At 38.4% G+C, this 19,730-nt stretch overlaps 3 protein-coding genes across 7 annotated transcripts in view; 2 read left to right on the forward strand and 1 right to left on the reverse strand.

Moving 5' to 3' along the window:
- LOC117283092 (spidroin-1-like) overlaps positions 1-5,843 on the reverse strand; it is a 31,950-nt gene extending 26,107 nt beyond the window's left edge. The window contains exon 1 of the mRNA XM_033755460.1: positions 5,783-5,843. The gene's annotated coding sequence lies outside the window, so the exon portion shown is untranslated. The remainder of the gene's footprint in view (positions 1-5,782) is intronic.
- On the forward strand, positions 5,789-15,313 carry LOC111874472 (gastrula zinc finger protein XlCGF52.1). 4 transcript variants are annotated; one of them, XM_023869998.2, is made up of 6 exons: positions 5,789-6,276; positions 6,491-6,700; positions 7,779-7,922; positions 9,947-10,087; positions 11,715-11,794; positions 14,896-15,313. In XM_023869998.2, exons 2-6 carry the CDS (start codon positions 6,689-6,691, stop codon positions 14,933-14,935), a joined length of 417 nt encoding a protein of 138 aa, XP_023725766.1. In that variant the 5' UTR covers positions 5,789-6,276; positions 6,491-6,688; the 3' UTR covers positions 14,936-15,313. The 4 variants fall into 4 exon arrangements, with proteins under 4 accessions (XP_023725766.1, XP_023725765.1, XP_033611352.1 ...); XM_023869997.2 differs by lacking the exon at positions 14,896-15,313 and adding an exon at positions 12,193-13,865; XM_033755461.1 differs by lacking the exons at positions 5,789-6,276; positions 14,896-15,313 and adding exons at positions 6,320-6,391; positions 12,193-13,865.
- Positions 15,314-17,433: 2,120 nt separating this feature from the next.
- The window catches only part of LOC111874469 (mediator of RNA polymerase II transcription subunit 30), a 14,407-nt gene continuing 12,110 nt past the window's right edge, over positions 17,434-19,730 (forward strand). Inside the window, exons 1-2 of one of the 2 annotated variants that reach the window (XM_033755459.1) lie at positions 17,434-17,566; positions 17,762-17,913. In XM_033755459.1, coding sequence (XP_033611350.1) covers positions 17,793-17,913 — 121 coding nt within the window. In that variant the 5' untranslated portion in view covers positions 17,434-17,566; positions 17,762-17,792. The remainder of the gene's footprint in view (positions 17,567-17,761; positions 17,914-19,730) is intronic. The other variant, XM_023869995.2, reaches the window with a different exon arrangement.

The raw sequence follows: 19,730 nt of genomic DNA on the forward strand, positions 1-19,730 counted from the left end.
TATAAATCACGTATTATTTATAACATATTTTTAAGGGTGGAGGTATTTACATATATATTGATGAGAACATAAAGACATACCAGAATGAACTGTTCATAAAATGAATATGGAGAAGATATGGAAGTAGCTTCATACTCCACATTCTTCAAAATCGAATGCAATATGTGGCCTTAAGAATTCTTGTAGCAATCCCAGCAAGAATTTTTAACAGATAATTTAAATAAGTAATAACTACAATTCCCTGACATTGCACTGGACAGTTCAGTTTGGAAACTGATACTCTAATTGCACTTTCTTGCCATTCATTCTGCTTTATCATAATCCAAAAGCACAATTTTGCTGAAAACAGAGTCCTGCACAGCTTAGCACAAAATCATATACAAAATGCAGTCAACCATTTAATATCTTCCAACTTGTTAAGCAAAATGTTGTTCTTGTCTTTGCAAGTGGCTTATATCTCAACATGTAACTGGAAAACATATCCGACTGTGAGACCCTGAACTGTAGCGTATTACTTGATACGTATTTCTGGAATTGTCTATGCCTATTCACCTAATAGAATCTGTTGCTTTTTCAGTTCTTGTTATTCACACCCAGGCCAACGATTTCTTTCTAATTCTGTCATTGCTTCCTTCTTTTTTCCTTGCTCTGAGTTACAAAACTTTGCATACTGAAGAATTTTATTTTTAAACGTATGTTTCCATAACAGGTCTACATTTTCAAAATTAGTACTTTTAATTAGGGTTTCACGGCGGTGACTATGAACAATGCTGTCTTCTGGGATGTGACGCCGTATAGATATTGTGTTAACCAACGTTTCAGAGGAAAGTATCACATCCATCTTCAGGTTATAAAAAATCCGCGAGCGAGGAACCAGCGTAAGCAGGTGGCTGCAGACTGAGTGCCAGTCAAAAACGCCTAGCTGTTTAAGAACAGTAACAGAAAGGAGAGGTGCCACTTGGGAATTCAATAGAGAGGAGAGGGGAAGGGTCTGTGGAGATGGGTCAGCAGGTAGCAGGCCAGAGCAGGTATAGGATTGTGTCTGTTTATAAAAACTGATCTGTCATAATCACCCGTATAAATTATGGGGCAAATATTAAGTTTCATTTGGCCTTTTCAGCAGGTAAGTAATTAACAGCATGCAACCGAGTCCTTCCTGATAAGTCAACGGTTGTTTAGCCACACAAGAGGTTTCGAGCATTTTATGGAACCTGAATGTTCATTACTATGTTCACAAGAGCCTGCCACTTGTTCCTAATTTGAGTCTCATGAATCCAGTCTGTTCCCCCACTCCATTACCTTTCTAGTTCTCACAAAGATGTTATCATTAAACTAAATCACATACAAGTTAAATTGCCAAGAATTGATTCGAGTTCTTCTTTTCAGTTCCTTCAGTGAATTGTAGAAGAAAAAACTTGTCAAGTGTGCAGAAATACTAGCTTAATCATTTGTAGATATTCTGGTTTATTTCCTGTGTTACATTCCTACGTGTAGTTGTTAATTTTGGAATGTTTTATGCAGTACGTGTCTATATATGACTGCAGGAATATGGAGGAATAAGTCATGTGTCCACTCCTGGATTTTGGGGAATCAATGAAAATTGAAGAAAAGTGTCACGTAATATTACTAATAATTAGAATTATGCTTAAATATGGCACCATTCATGTTTCAATATAGAAGCTAACAACTATTGGGTGATACATGAAAGGATATTAAGATGGCTGAAATGTAAGTGTGCAAGCCAAATTTCTGCCCCACCCTTGGGAAATTTTGTGTCAGCGCCCGTTAGTTTACAGAATTTCACTCACTGAATGCGTTTTTTTCTTGTATCTGTAGCATACGTATATGAGAAAGTACTGCACTCATGGAAAAATCGATCACGAGGGATTTACACGGTTTGAGCATCCCTCGAATACGAATGAGTGATTTTTGGAATGATGTCTGCATGCCTGTCTGTCTGTCTGTCTGTCTGTGTGGTCGTGAGCCCACATAGCGCCTATGCGGCTGGACAGACTGTACTCATATTCATTATTCAACAGTTTATCCATCCTAGGTTGGTATCCGGTGAATATGAACATTCTAGATAAAAAATTGGAGCCCTTCATATTGGCTTCTAAACACAAAATGGTGACTTTCACGAAAATAGCCACTACGACTTTAATTATATTTCAGTATTTTATCTGGAGCCGGGATATCGCAGTCGGTATAGCGACTGGCTGCGGGCTGGACGAGCGGGGGCTCGGATTTCGAGTCCCGGAAGGGTCAAGAATTTTCTCCACATTGTCCAGGCGAACACTGAGGCCCACATAGCCTCCTATCCAATGGGTGTCCGGCGATTTCTTTTCGGGAAGATAAAGCGGCCGGGACGTGAAGTTAAACACTCACCTACAACTAATGCCGAGGTCAAGAATAAGTGAATCTGTACATCCATGTCTTCATGGCGTAGTGCTTAAATAGTTAATCGCAAGGACAACTTTACCTTACATTCAATATTTTATTTACATCACGCGGAATCGGGAAAACTCAGCGACGGGCTGGAAGGCAAGGGTTCCATTCCCGGTATGGACCAGAGATTTCTTTCTTCTTCATTGTGTCCAGATCGGTTCTGGGGCCCATCCGGCCTCCTATCCTGTGACTACATGAGGTGCTTTTCACAGGGCGTAAAACTATCGGGCGTAAAGCTGACCACTCACCTCAATCTAGCCTCGACGTCAAGAGTGGTGGAACTCTACCATTCTCCTTAGTTAAACACAGGGACAACTCTGGCTTTTTAAGGATACCAAATTACTACACAAAACTACAGAGTTTGCATATTCGGGAAAATATCACGACGTGTAATAGGAACACAAATGCGAAGTGCCTGACCGGCCTTACCGGTCAGAGGAATATCACTTTTGTTCCGTAATCAACGATGAACTACAGAGCAACAATCGATTCTGTTTCCAAAGTAACGCAACGAAGGACAGTCGAACGTGAGAGACCATGTTCAATGTCTTTCGCCAACCTTTTATTTTCCTATCTACGCCACGTCTTTCAATTGATCTCAGTGAAAATTCAGTGGAATAATTTTTTCATTTTAATGATTTATAGAAAGAAAATGAATTCAGAATAACAAAGAAGGCGTTTTACTACATATGCACTTATAAATTCGTGCGCTCCTGTTTACTTCAGAATTATTTAACGTATAATGAAATTGGCCGAAAAAGACGTGCACGAAAAAGAAAAATTACCACAGGAGCAACCATGCAACATTAGCTTTTCGTAGATACGGTCTTTTGCAGTCACGTTCCCAGGACAAAGTAACGGAGCACGCGGAAACTGCGGAGATATTTCTTCTGGATTTCTTCACTATATGTTTTATGGTTTGAAGACAGACTATTAGAGGAATTCGTATGGATAAGGAATGAAGATAAAATCGACGAAACTGTAGAAGAATGTAAATAAGAGATGATAAAAAATTATAGGTATTGTCTTGGTGATATTGGCAAAAGCAATGTTTAATGTGTAATGTGTAAAAAAAAAAAAAAAAAGTCTTTATCTCTAAGAAGACTATTACCAATCCAGAGAGGTTAAACCTGTAACTTTGAGACCGAGGCTACGATAATGTGCCGTCTACTCAGAACTACGAGTACAATAGATTTTTTTTTTACTGGCTCTACAGCCCCTTTCGGCCCTCACCTCTGATTTTCTGTTTTATAATCATTTTACAAATGGTAGGGCTCCTCGGACGAGTGATCAGCGATCAGCTCGTCGCAAGGCCTCTACCTACACAGAGGATAACACAGACACAGAATAAAGACATACACGTATCAAACATCCATGCCTTATGTGGGATTCGAACCCACGACCCCGGCTTCGGAACGAAGACAGTACATGCCTTAGACCGCTCGGCTACCGTGACCAGCTACAACACATATAAGCGGTGGGGAAAGGTCAGTATGTAGCAGTGGTGGAATAATATGGTGGAACAATAATGCTGAGCTAAAGGGACTCGAAGAAACATGCTTCAGTGTCACTGCGTCGCCCTTGGATGAATCAGTGGCCCCGCAATCAGAAGTCGGGTTGTAACATCATGGACTACAGTTTGGTGTGACCTTTGGCACGGCCAAGTTGGAAATGGAACTGAAATATATGAAAGTTCTGGTAGTTAACAATTAGAGAGTAGAAAATAAATTAATCGAAGCAGATTGTCACATTTACGAACAATACTTTTTTTCTTAACTTCGTATATATTAGCCAAAGAATTGACATTATTACAACACTGGATGATTAGAAATGCTGGAACTTCATGTCAGTCGACAATACTAACGGTTTTCTGGGCATCCTCTATTAACGTCATAGGCCAGGCCGCGTCAGAGCTCAAGCGGTTAGTCGCTGGCTTCCCACAGCGGCGGCTCGAGTTAATCCCGGGTCAGGTCAAGTGGGACTTTTGGTGGACAAAGTGGCGCTGGGGCGGGTTTTCTCCGAGTACTTCGGTTTCCCCTGTCAATCTTCATTCCACCAATTCTCCATCATCATAATTACTCGGAGCAGGCTACAATAGGCCAATCAGTGGTCGCCGTGCTGAGTGGACCCAGTTGGACTTCACCCCCAACTAAGAGAATTAAAAAAATTTAACGTTATAGGGCTAAATAGTATTATCCGATCACAGTGGCCGCACGGTCTAGGGCATGAAATGTCTTCGGCCGCTCAAACACTGGGTCGTGGGTTCTAATCCCACTTGAGGTATGGATGTCTGTGTGCGTCTATTGTGTTTGTGCTGTCCTGTGTGCAGGTAGCGGCCTTGCGACATGCTGATATTCTACTCAAGAAGTCCTACTGACGGTGTAAAAGATCAAGAAACTGAAAATTCTGCCTAGACCCAACAAAGGGCTGTAGAGCCATAGATAGATAAATTCATATTGGGTGGCATCGAAGAGGTTAGTTTATTATATAGTTTGAAGGAAGTTAGTCATTTAGCTTTTATAATTTTGACTTCCGTATTCGAATCGAGGGCTGAAGGGAAGAAGGGAAGGACAGACCAACATTCACTCCCCATAATAATTTTGAAATGGCAACAGCAGTAGCAGCAGCCAAAACCCACGAACTTTCAAAGAAAATAAAATCTCGTCTCGTACTGCCGAATACACTGCCAATCTCATGCATGCGCTTCATGGCTGCAATGCCAAGAAAATGCTAAGAATTTCATATTATATGTGAGTGGATATATTGCCAGTCCAAATACAGTCTGTTGATAAAAGTACTAAAATCAATTCATTCGTCAATCCATTTGCTTATTCATCCGTTACAGCGTTCATATTCGTATGTCTTTAATAAAATTTATTTTAATAGCAATAAATGCAGAGACGAGGCCTTGTCATAGCTCACATCGTTATATACTTTGGCTTAATGCAGAAACTTCGGTTCAATTTCATGTAACTTCATGTGAAATTCGCGGTGGACGAAATGACGCCGCAGAAAGTTTTCTCTGATTTTCTTGTCTTCAGCTGTTAATCGCCATACCACCATTGCTCTACACTAATCTATCACCACTTTTAAGGTGAGAGAAAAACCCTGCCCAGGTAGCAAAATTATCACTTCCGCAGTGTTTGAGAGGCCTCTGTCCCGGCAATGGTTCGGTTGCAGAGTAAGAAAGTCTGTCCTGAACGGTCCTGAAGAGGGGACGGTTTGGGTCAGTAAAATAGGACTTATATTGGGATCTCTTGATCACGGTTATGAACTTTCGGTTTTGATAAAAAGCGGGGGATTTCTTGAAAAGTTAAGAAGCTACGTATTAACTTACCGAGAATGACCCTGCTCCGCGAAGTTGGTTTTAGTTGAACTGTCTTGAAGTCCCTGTAGATGATTTAGATGTACACCCCTGCTTATATTTTTACAATAAGGAGTATATGTGTATTAATTTCACACATCGTGGCGCAACACTGATTATGTTCCTTCCTCCGTCATTGTTCGTAACCGTTCATAACGGTTCACAATGCACAAGACATGGCATGTAGATCGTGTAGATACTCGGAGGAAAATGCGAAAATGATCCAAGTGGGTTGGAATCGTTGGGATTAAGAAACATGTGAAGCGTGTTAGTGTAACGGTACAAATTCGTGGTTGTAAGCGATATATTTTGCACATAATGCATTTGTAAGAAAGGAGCCAAATTGAATTCGGATATGAGTTGTAGGGTGCTGATAATTACTTTCTTTTTGAAGAGAATGAAGTTACAAAGTGCAAGACATCGTGTAATTGACCGTTGTGTTTTTGGTTATAACACCTGGTGGTCGGGTATGTAATGAAAGAAACCACACCTCCGAGAAAACCAAAAATCTTAGTAAATTAACCTAACCGATTCATATGTTTCTTCTGTCGATCGGTAAACAAAATTGTTACAGCTTGAAACGTCAGTGATTGGTTTATGACTTCTCAGTTTGCAGCCTGTATAGCCTAAGTATACTGAACCAAACTATCCTGTAATTAATGAACTTGTTTGTTTTCTTAGCAATGAAGCCTTCACTCATTTTGTAAAATTGATGCAGATTTGCTTGAAACATCTGCATAATATGGAAATAATGAACGTGAAATGTGGTTCAGATAAAGAAATGGATCCATCGTCTTCAGATTGTGAATTTGAGCCTCATAGTATAGATGGTGACCTCATTCAGAACATATAACACTGCCAGCATTTCATACAGTGAAGATGGAATTCAGGGTGAGATCCATTTAATTTGTTCTTCATCCATATTGCCAAATGCAAAGTAAAACATGTCACACATATTTCATACTTGGCAGGATCATACAGGTTCCATGGACCAGAATTGTTCATGAGATACTGGAATTGTTAGCTAATAGAGCAATGCCTCACATTTTATGGAACCTGAGTCTTCATTACTATGTTGTATCACCTGATGATGGCTCCATGAGAGCCGACAGAAACATGTTGCATAGCTGTAAAAGTAAAGTAAAACTATCCCTGTACCAGGCCGTGAAGGCTCATAGGGTTGTGAGACGTTGATGGTCTCACATTATCTAGACAATTGGCTCATAGATGGTGGTAAGGTTGTCAGCCTTACGCGCCAGCAGCGCTTTACTCCCCAGGAAAATTATTTAATTAATTCCTGGTACTCATTTCTGTTAGAGGCTGAGTTGACCCAAGGGCCATAGTTTGGCTGGAAGGATTAGGTCAATTGAGAAAAATTCAGTGATGTTATTGGGACTTGAACCTGTGACCTTCCAGCTTGTAGCATAGTGCTTCAATCAACTACGCTACCGCGTGCCCCCGTTGCATAGCTGTATCCAAATGAAATAAACTCAGTTGACACAAATGTGGAAGTGAGTTTAGTAAATTTTTATTGACAGCATAGACCAGAAGCTGGTGTGGCTCATTCAATTTCATTCCCTCCAAGTCTTTTTGGATCTTCCTAATGGCATATTCTAGAACAAAATTTAAAAGTAATAGCTTTAAAATATTCATTTTCCAGAAATTTTATGAAATAATAATGTGTAACAAAATTATACACTAGAGAGTGTAACATGGAAATTTGAAAAGATATAGAATCGCCCTGGAATATGCTGTCTGTCTATGAGAAATAATGTAAGAACCCTGTTTTCTGGCAGTTCAGTGTAGTGATAAAAATACTAGCACTTGCATCCTAGTAGTACTTTGTCCTATTGCAATTTATTTACACCAGAAATCTTACCCAAATTTATAACATTCAAATTTACTTAAATAATCTTCAATGAATATACAGTGAAGCATATGGAATAATACAGTTAATTTTCTTTTACAGAAGAATATGATTATAAAGAAAGAGGAACCAAATTCTGATAGTGAGACCCAAATATCTTCTTTCACAGAATATGAAGCCACTGATATAAAAGATGAAGAGATTTCTGTTACAGCATCATCTTCTGGCTTGAAGAGTGAAGCTAGTGTAAGTACAATCTGTTTTAGAGCATTCTCTGTTTTACTTCAGTTTTAATCATCAAGTGAGTGACCTGGTATAAGTAGTGTGCCATAATTAATCATTTGCATAAAATGTGTCATTCTCTTCCTTTGATGTGAGTGCTCATTTTAGTATTCCCTCAGTTTGCCTTTGGCTTTGGAATTGTGCTGTTTTTTCAGTCATGTTACAGTAAGTAGCAACTTCTGAATGTTCACATGTAGTCACTCAAGTGCACAGCGTGCACTGTGCACTTGATAATGTATCTCAAAGGCCGCGCCATAGCTTAAGTGGTTAGTTGCTGGCTTCCCACCACTGCGGTCTAGTCAAGTGGGATTTGTGATGGACAAAGTGGCGCTGGGGCAGGTTTTCTCCAAGTACTTCGGTTTCCCCTGCCAATCCTCATTCCATCATATTCTCCATAAGCGTTATCACCAGTACAGGTACAACAGGACATATGGAAGCCAAGGTGCCGAGGGGACCTAATATGGATTCCACCTCACACTATATGAGATCTTAACTATTGTAATCTACTGTAAACAATTTCAAGTATTGTAACTTTATTCTCTTATTGTAATCAGCCAATGTACAGTAACTGACTTGTCCTATATCATATAACAATGATCTATAGAGACGAAATAAATAAATAAATAAACAAACAGAATTTTGGAATTTTTCTGTTAACACACATTAGGATGTTTTGTGAATACCCCAGGAACTGTCTGATGACAAGAGAGAGAGGTATGAAAAGTGATACAGTGTCTCAGCATAATGAGACTGTCACCAAAAGTGATCGTGATTATGAATATGAGAAGAATGTTGAGTGAACTGAGAGGAAAGTAAAAATATGGTCAGAATGTTCCTCAGCCAACATTTGAAGTAAACACATTATATATGATATTCAATATGACAAATTGGAAGAGACCGTGAAGTGCATGGGCATGCACGCGTGTTCACAGTAAAGGGTTCAGTGTTCTTTTCTGCGGGGAAAAAGATAACAAAAGACACAATGATAAATTATAATATTTTTGTTCAAGATCCTTTTTTTATCTTGTGTGGAAGAAGATGGGAAGTAAAAGGAATGTTCTTGAACTTCCAAATACTGAGAGAATTAGGAATTGTTGTTGCTGTGTTGTTATTCTACATTTTACACACACAAAACAATAATGACATATTTTTATAAGATCTATTATGCTCTTATACTTTACTATAAATTAAGCAGCAGTATTGTAACACCCATCTTACAGATTCACATCTGCCATCTTGTATTGCCTTAATGGTCATATGAAGTTTTGTGAAAATGGTCAACTGACTCAAAACTTGAAATGGGAAAGGGACCCCCCCCACACACACACACACACACACGCGCAAACATATACAAGCATGATGAGCTCATAAGCCTACTTTTTCCTTCATGGATGGAAGCAGGTTAAAAATGAACACCGGACTGAACTGGTAGACTTTGGGTACATTGGCGGGATTTTAGTAGCACACTGATAAAGCTTCAGATTTCTGAATGGGTTGGCACAATGATGACTTAGGCTCATGTTCAGTATGTGCTCAGTTTGAAATCTTGGCCAGAATATCGGAGCCCTGACTGATTTACCGCTTGCTTCAAAACCCTTTCCAGTTCACCATTCATCTATTATCCTGCCATCTGATGCTATGTAGTCTAGCCACTGAGGGAACTGTAAAATAACACACCCCTTAAGACTCTGTAGTGGACTAGCTGATGTCTTAATATACACCACTGAAAATATATTTGTATCTGTGGATGGTATTTAATTATGAGAGAAATTCAGGAAGAAAGACAACATGAAAGTAGCTTGAAGAAAGCAGTCTCCTGGGATTTGGCACCGTGTATATGTGGTGTTAACCGACATTTCGGAGGAACGTCGGATAACACCACATCTACACGGTGCCAAATCCCAGAAGACTGCTTCCTTCATAGTCACCGCCGTGAAAGCCTCAAATCTTACATGAAAGTAGCTTATTTGTATAACACTGTTTTCCAGTTTATCGTCAATATGAACACAGAAAGGCCACAGACAAACGTTGAGGATCAGCAGATGTTTTCACTGAGTGAAAATGAGGCTATCTGTGTCAAACAGGAAGAGGACCCCTGTACAGAAATACTTCCAGACTTGGATGGTGAAGTATGTGTAAAACCATTTAGACCTTCTGTGTAAATTACCTCCGACAAATTCAGTTTGAAAGTCAAGTACTGGCAGTAAAATGATTTAAATTAGTGAATATATTTCTGGACTGTGCCACAGTTCAGGTAGTTAGCTGATGGCTTCCCTCTGAAGGGGCTAAGATTTCACCCCAGGTCAGGTCAAGTAGGATTTTTGGTGAACATAGTGACACTGGAGCAGGTTTGTTCTAAGTACTTCGGTTTCCCATGCTAATTTTGATTCCACCAACTGCTCCACATTCATTAATTATCCTGTCACCAACATTATTTAGTCTTGATACTGAGAGCATTGTTGAATAACAACAAACTTCCACTTCCCCAGATTTCTGGGAATGAGTAACTCTTTATATAAATATTAAATAAAAATTAGAGTGTTATGTCTCATGTTACATGCATAAAGTATATAAATTATGAGCTCTCTAGTTATTACAGTTGTCAACAGTACAGATAAACATATAGTAAAGTGACTGATAAAGTGTTGTTATCTCTGTAATAGTTATTGGATTAGTATCAGTGTATGTTCCCTGGCTTCCATCCTCTACCAAGTTAGTTCATGGTTGGTAACCGTTCTTAAATTAATTTATTCCCCTGTATAAGTCTGTAATATTCTTGTTCTTACCGTATGTTTCAAGGTAATTAATTTAACCTTCAAATATTCTCTGTTTATAATTCTGTATTTCAGCATCCTGTTGCAATTGTTTTACTCAACGTCCGTGTATTTATCGTTCGTCAATATTGCAACACTTGTTTATTCACTACTTAATTAATGTTCTCTGTTTATTCCTGAAGTGTGTGCCAGCTTCATGCCTTACAGCATTCAGATTATCCCCATTTATTTTTCTCAGATCTTATAACCATTGAGTTTGGCTTGTTTCTTTTGATCTAATAGTGTTGAAGATCCTTCATCAAACCACAGCTTATGCTGCTTCAATTTGTAATAGTGTGTAGTCTTTTTAGTTGACATTTGGTTATTCTCCCTGATAGTTTCCCAAGCTCTCTTAACATTCACATCTTCATCTAAGTTATCCAAAGCTGCAAAAATATTTGAGATTCTAACCTGATACCATCTTTACCTTCTGCCTTGTTTAGTTTCTTGAGATTGAACCTCTCCATAGCAGATCTCTTCAGTGTTCATTTACTTATGGCCAGCTTCTCCCTAGCTTTTGTGACACGTTGGTCCCTCTACTTTACTAAGTTCAAATGGAATTTTGTTCTACTTCTAATAAAGAACTCACCATACTAAAGACTATGTACCTTGCCTGATACTTTGGTTTGCAAAAATCATCAACTTTTGTTAAAAGAATATTTTTATATGATGTATGTTTAACAAAATACTATGAAATGAAATGTGTGTGCTACTTGCAGGATAATACTCTTGGCAACAATAAAAGAAAAATTTTCAACACAGATTTGCATGGAATGTAAGTCAGTATTTACGCTAGTGATGGATGCAAAATTAGTGACAGTTTTCCCGTTAAATTTTATACTTTATTTTAAACAAAAACGCATCAACTATGTACATGATATTTGCATTCGAGAAATAATTATAAGAAATTATATTTTTGTATATTAATTGGCTTGTCTTTCAGGAAAATTTGCAGGAATTTATGACAATAAAACAAGATTTACAAAATCAACTCATGGTGAAACATGAAGTAATTGTCAGCAAGTGAGTATACTTTTGTTTGAATGAGCAAATCTATGTGCTGGAACAGTGAGCTTTACGAGTATATTTGTTTACTTCTGTCATTGTAAAGCTGAAGTGTTCCTTTTTAAAGAAAATTTATTACACCATGAAGTCACTAAAATTAAGTTCATATAAAATATTTATGACACTGTGTAACTTTACTGTCAAGTCATTTCCAGTACAGATTAATGAAATCAAGAATATTATTAAAATTTTGTTAATTTTAGTAGTGTAATGAAAGTTTTCCAAACATGACAAAAAATAATTAGGGCACACACAATAAAATTAAACGTTTATCTAATCTAGTGTACTTGAATAGGTTACATAGCTCCCTATATATAAGTAGATTGGTAATCAAAGTAATATATATTTCTTTTTAGCGAGAGCCACTTGATAATGCAGCAAGATGACTCTACTGTAGATCTCGGCAATTTATCGTCAGAAGCTAACACAGATACTGCATTGCAGCAGGTTTGTAAAGAAACACATGAAGGCCAGCATTTTAAGGAATGCATAAGTGGAACACTTGAGAAAGACAAAAATTCTATGCATCATGAAGGTGATACATCCTACACAGAAGTCTGGCTTAAGTGTGATACTTGCAACAGGTCTTGTGCAACACATCTTGAGCTAACTGGACATGGATGTAACCATACCCAAGAGAAAGCATTCAGGTCTGGAATATGTAATAAATGTTTCATAAATTCTGGTAATCTTATGAAACATAGAAATACTAACAAAGGAATAAAATATTTTGAATGTGAGAAGTGTAGCCGGAGTTTCATAAAGGAAAGTCTGCTAACCTATCACATGTATACCCATACTGGAGAAAAACCGTTTAAATGTGAACTATGCAACAAATGTTTTAATAGACCTTCCTCTTTGAAGTCCCACATTCGTACTCATACAGGAGAGAAACATTTCAAATGTGAAAAATGTAGCAAGCGCTTCTCACAAGGATCACATCTATCCAGTCATAAACGGATACATACAGGAGAAAAGCCATTCACATGTGAAACGTGCGCAGAAAGCTTTGCAAGGCGCGAGCTTTTGACATCACATATATACAGCCATAGCGGAATAAACCCCTTTAGTTGTGAAATCTGTAACAAATCTTTTTCAAGGCAGTCTGGTCTTAGATTGCACAAACGTACACATACAGGTGAGAAACCGTACGTGTGTGAGATATGCAGCAAGTGCTTCTCAGCATCTAGTACGCTCGCTTTGCACAAACGTACTCACACTGGAGAAAAATGCTTCACATGTGAAACGTGCAACAAGAGTTTCTCGAGAAGAGATATATTGATGTGTCACTTGTATACACATACAGATGAGCGACCATTTCAATGTGAATTATGCAACAAAGGTTTTTATAAACGTCATTTACTTGAGTCCCACATTCGTGTCCATACAGGAGAGAAACCGTTCAGATGTGACGTTTGTAACAAATGTTTCTCGAAAAGAGTTTATCTGTTAACTCACAATCGTATTCATACCGGTGAGAAGCCATACAGGTGTGAGACATGTAACAAGTGTTTTGCACGACGTCAGTACGTCTTGAGCCACATGCCCACACACAGAAACATGTCAAATGTGTACATAAGCAGGGTCTGAAACCTAATATAACTACATTAACATTTTTCTAGTCATAAATTTAAAGGCATTTATGAGTTTCCATTTGTATAAACGTTTGCTAACAGTGGTACCTGGTATCGTTAAATTGAAATATATGTTACAAGGGTTGGATAAAAAGTAGTGTCAACACTGCTGTAACATGAAAGATTTGGCTCAGGTGGCACTAGTGCCATCTGTAGCTGATAGCAGAAGTTCAGTTGAAGTAGTGCAGTGAGTGGCTCTGGTTATGTTTCATTCAGTTGCATTGTGCATCGTCTTGAAGTGCAGGAGCCCAGTTCAAGCGCCCTAAGAACATGTTTACGAGACAAGAACAATGCTCCTGGATACAAAATTGAAGCTGCAAGAGGTCGTAGTGCACAAAACTGTTATCAGGGACTGCAAGAAGCATGTTGCTTTGCCATATCGCACAGTGGCATGATGGGTGAAATTGCTCTGTGAAGGGAGGGATGCCATTCAGGACAGCTGTCATTCAGGACGATCCCATGTTGACAACCACACAATTCAGCTTCTTCTTTGCTGGATGTCGATCGTTGATGGGCTGCGCGGGAGTTAGCTGCTTAGGTAGATGTATGACACAAAATCGTGCTCCACATTCTGCATGATATTCTTGGATACTGCAAAATAACAGCACTTTGGGTACCCCATACAATGTCCAAGGTGCAACAATGGCAACGTTATGCAGTTGCACAGGACTTGTTGGACCGGTACCAGAAGGAAGGTGATGACTTCCTTGGAAGGACGAAACTTGGGCTCACTCATATGAACCACACTTGAAGCAAAAATCAAATGAATGGAAGCATCCTGGCTCTCCTCGTCCAAAGAAAGTGTGCCTTACACAGAGTAATGTGAAGGCAATGTTCAGTGTGGCATATGACATTGATGGAGTGATACTGCACCACGCTGTACTTCAATGACAGACAGTAAATGCTGCATTTTACTGCAGTTTCCTGCGTAATCATCTTCATCCAGCACTCAGGAGAAAGTGACAACACTTGTTGGCAATGAACCCCATCATCCTCCATGACAATGCAAGGGCTCATACTGCTGATGCTGTCAAGGATCTCCTTCGCCACTGGTGATGGGAGATACTGCAACATCCATCATACTCACCCGATATGAGTCCGTGTGATTATGATATCTATGCCAAAATGAAAAAAAAAAACACTGCGAAGGTTACGTTACAACACAAGAGAGGAGATTATTTGTGCTGTAGGGTGGTCACTGCTGGACATCAACAGAAATGGACACACTGATGGTGTACAACGCCTTCCACAAATTTGGCAGAAAGTGGCACATTATATTGAAGGAATGTAAGTGGGTTTACTTCAGGTAATAAAGTCACTTCAGAACTGTAGAGGCGTTGCCACTACTTTTTATCCAACGTATATATGAAGAAAAATGTAAGTTTGATTGAGAGTGCATGGGCTTAAGTTATGTGTGTGTTTTAGGGCTTCAGTGTGTATGGAAGGGATAATCTCTCAGCAATAAATCGAATAAGACTGTGAACCATTCATATTTATTCAGGTAAATGATAGATATAAATTAATTGCATAGATCCTCATAGATAAGTAGAATGTTGCCCAAATGAAGATCACAATGCATTAAAACTTGTCAAAAGTATAATCATATATTTGCTGGTGCTGTTCCTTCAGGATAGTACTGAGTGTGAGAGTATTGGCAAATAGAAGGAAGTACTGTAAATACAAGCATACATTTCTAGAAACAGTTGTTTTCCTTCTACAGTCAACTCTCGATTATCCGGGGGCAGATTAACCAGTTTGCGGCTTAACTGGGGCTACTGAGGCTTTTTTGAGGCTTATATGTTGTTTAATATTCATTCACTTTTGTTTCACATGGCGAGTTGTAACACTATTTTCACACTAGTGTGAACCAAGCTCTGCATTCTTTGGTCCCGTTATGCTAACACAATGTTCTAGGGTAGGGGTGAAAGAATGCAAGGATTTGTGGAAAGTTTCAAGGACAGATACATCGCCCCAGTTAGTATCTTTGTATTGATCTTCAAGTGCGTTAGCAAAATGTCAGGGTGTAAAAGGAAGCGTGTTGTGTTAAGTATTCAACAGAAAAAGGAAAATGCCACGAGAAAGTAAACGACAATATTAAATTTTTTTAAGTGTTAAGTGTGAATATTCATAAAAAGTGTTGGATGTTGTTGAAGACTGTGATTGAAATAACTAATTCATACTTCAGTGTAATGTAAAAAAAGTATTAAATAGGCCATGAGATGACATAAAAATGAGGTTGAATAAATTTAAATACAGGTAGGCCTATAGTATTATGAAGGTACAGTATTACAGTACTACTATTAATAAAATTTGTCTTAACCAGGTTTTCGATTAATCATGCTTTCCATCCCCACCATTATCCCGGATAATCGAGAGTTGACTATATTTAAATATTTGCCAGTACTGTTAATCTCAGTTTGATTCTCAAGATAGAAATATGCCATGCATCAACAGAGATGAACCTTATCACAAGTTTGATGCTATGCATCAATTGTTTTCCAGTATGGATACTGGCTGATAAAATGCATTATGCAGAATTTACTGTCGCTTGATTATAATTTTTTTAATAATGTCTTAGTGGTACAAATTTATCAACACAGCAGGTATGAATCAAGAAGTATTATTTCTGTGCTCTCTTACTTTGCAGTGGATAAACATTTAATTCTGAAGGAAAGTTTGTTGTGTAGTTCTGTGCAAAAGTTGCTTTCATGTTTCCAGTCTCAGAAGGCTCTAGGTCCCACCCCACATTTCTTTTTGTAAATTCTGTTAAAAGTTTTAAACATGTATAAGAATAAATTACTAGTATATTAAACTGAGAACAATCCCATTTAAATGAAATTTGCAACTGGTACATAATACACACCATTAGAGTGAATGCTATTTGAATCCACAATGCCCTTTTGAATTGTTGGTATAATATGTTCTGTAAAAGGGTAAAAGTCCCTGTGATTAACTAAGCACTACACCATAAAGGCATATGGGGGAGTGGATGTGTAGATCCACATTTCTTGATGTCAGCACTACTTGGAGGTGAATGGTCAGCTTCATGCACCAACAGTCATACCAATGGGGAAAGAGACACTAGTACCTGTTGGATAGGAGGCTGTGCGGGCCTAAGAATGGGTTTGGATGATGTGGAGAAGAGAAAAATGTTCACCCTACTGGAAATGTAACTCTAACCCCCCACTTGTCCAGCCCATAGCCAGTCACTATACTGACTGCACTATCCTGCACTATCTGGACTCTCAATATTGTCATGTGTATGGGTATGACTCTATGGGTTTTGGATTAGATACTGGATTTATTGACCACTTTAACACATAACTTGTCAATTGGTTGGGTAAATTGTTGCTGCATTTTGCCAGCACAGTCATTCTTGGTCCTCATTGTCATATTTTTGTTATTTGCAAGACCTTACCTATTTTTAAATAGGGCCTGCTCTCCAATGAGAGGAGGGGATCTGACTACTACCGTTGTAATTTGACAGTTGGTTGGATATAGTAAGAGAATAACTGCTTCAGGTACAGCATGAGCTGCCTGCATAGTGCTACAGTACTCATTTTGAAATGTTCCACTAATTGGGAAAGATGAACATTTAAAACTTTCTTTTGTGTTGGTCCAAAATTACCCCAGATGATGGCTTTGAGACCACATAATAATATTGATCAGGTTGATGTTGCAGTAAGGCTCTAGACTTCTATTCTGTCGAATCTCTGGCAGGACCGTTTTTCTGTCCTCAAGGCAAACGCCGGGATAGTTCTTTAATTAGGCCTCGACTGCCTCCTCCCAAGCCCTTACCGGTTCTCAGTCATCCTAGCATTCATCGATATACTCGTACTGATACCGATAACGTTTTAAAATAAACCGCCACACATACTAATACGTCCTCTACCGACTTTGATCAAGGAGTCTAATACAGTGTAGAACCCATGGATCACTAGAGAGAAAGAATGTCAGTGGATATCACAGAATGTTCTAACTGGTGCTTGGTTAGCTCTAATGTCCAAAAAATGGCGTAAAGTAGTTAAGTGGCGGTTCTAGTTATTAACTATGTGACTTATAAACATTAGTTATGCGCTTTCTTATTAACTTATAAGTAAGTTGTAAAATGATGAAAATCATTAATATTTTCGTATAAGTGGTATTCATCTTTTAATGTATTTTTTATCAATGCTAATTCTGAATTCACGTTTTACGTTTCACTTGGGTCCAGTATTAACATAACCTCTAAGAAAAAAGTCGTTAATGTAGTTTATTACAGGTGGTTTTTGTTGAAATAAATATATTTCAGAACTAGAAATTAATAAGGATCATAACTAAGAATGGCCGGCCCGCAGCATTCATTTCCATCGGGTTTTCCAAATGCTCAGCAAGGAACAATGAGAAATCAGTTTGGAGGTGCACCGCAGATTGGAGGCCTAATGTCATCAGCACAGCAGACAGGTATTTATATTTGCATGCTTCACTCAGGTTATAGATTATTAAATGAAGTGTGATAATTCCATATCTTACATTTTGACTGTGAACCATTAATTAAGAAAGTTATGGAACCTGGTAGTTGCAAGAGTTGTAGAATGAGAAAATGGTTTCTCGCATTGTAAGCTGTGATATTAAAGAATCTTTAAAGATATAGCATAACAAGAAGGTGGGATCATTAAAACTGCCCATTTTAGGAAAGAAAACCTAGAGCATTTTCAAAACATTCTGTTGTCTGTAATTGTCTAACTTCTGAGAGGTTTGGAATTTTATATATGTACACATCCACTCCCCCATACGCCTTCATGGCGTAGTGCTGAAGTAGTTAAGCACAGGGACAACTTTATCTTACCTTACATTTTAGTGTTGTAATTTCAGTCTATTCAGATACTCTCGGTGTGTAAGTGCTTGTGATATAAAAATCAGATGAGAACTTATAACTGCTGTGGTAGAAGTCTCTAACTTTAAATCAAAGAAGTGAACGGAGGTATAGCTGCATCATCGTTACTTTGGCACTAGAAGGAGAAGAGTGGTCAGCTTCACACCCCAGCTGCTTTACTCCTAGGGACACAACCCAGGTATCCATTGTACAGGCAGCTAGGTGTGTTCTGTGACTGGTCTGGATGCTATGGAGAAGAGAAAATTTCTTGCCTGCATCAAGAATTGAACCTCATTCTCAGTACCCATTTCTCAAATACCCCAGCCTATAGACTAGAAATCTATGTAATTGGGAAGTGTGCTTTATGAATTCTGTTTGGAACTTTGTTCTTATTTAGTGACTTGTTAATAATAATTATTATTAATATCATAATAAACATTATTCTGTAACTTAAGTCTTCATTTCTTGCTGCCTATTTTTATGAGTTTTACAAATCATATGTATTGTGTAACTAATGCTTTGGTAGAAGTAGCTGTAGGTTGAGGTAGGACTCCTGCTTTATGTTGGGAGGTTGCAAGTTCAGCTCTCATCCCAAGAAAAGTTATTCTGGTTTAAATATTTATGTGCCTCAAATGGACCCTCTCTGATTCATTATTGCATTGTTGTTCATTGATAGTTTGATGCATGCTTGAAGTCACGCACATTGCATACCAGTTGTCTTGGCAATATGTGTTTCAGTAATTATACCCAGGCAAGCCACGTGATCTGTTTTGTTGTCACTGTTCATTTTAGTTTACAAGCCAAGTAAGGCTCGATGAGTGTAAATGAATGAATGAATGAATGAATAAATTATAGCCACGGAGATAAAATAATTGTATACTAGTAATTAAATTATACTCATTGTAAGAATATTTTTATCCGTTGTCCCGCTTGCCGTTTTTGGTTCTGTTTTACTGTATTCACAAGTCTCCCTTATGGGGATCTATGAATGTATGAATGGAGGTGGCTTGCTTTTACTTTTACTTACATATTTGGTGACTTACATTGATTTTATCTCCCCTATAGTTGGCTCCCAGAGACAAGCTGATGCCATTTATTTTGATCTGAGCAGTGCATTCGACCTTGTCCCACATTCTCTTCTTCTTCACAAGCTAAGTGCTGCTGGGCTTTCTGGTGGTTATGTAAGCTGGTTTCGCAGTTACCTATCCAACCGGAAATCCCAGGTCCGTGTTTCTGGTGTTCTTTCGTCACCCTTTGAAGTCCTCTCAGGTGTACCTCAGGGATCTGTCTTGGGACCCCTTCTCTTCAATGTGTTTATTAATGACATGTGTGATGCAGTTGCCCATTCTAAGTGTCTGCTTTTTGCTGATGACATAATTTACCGAGCCATTAGTTCCCCTCATGA

Source organism: Cryptotermes secundus, unplaced genomic scaffold (assembly GCF_002891405.2).
Source record: "Cryptotermes secundus unplaced genomic scaffold, Csec_1.0 scaffold426, whole genome shotgun sequence".
NCBI classification, from domain to species: domain Eukaryota; kingdom Metazoa; phylum Arthropoda; class Insecta; order Blattodea; family Kalotermitidae; genus Cryptotermes; species Cryptotermes secundus.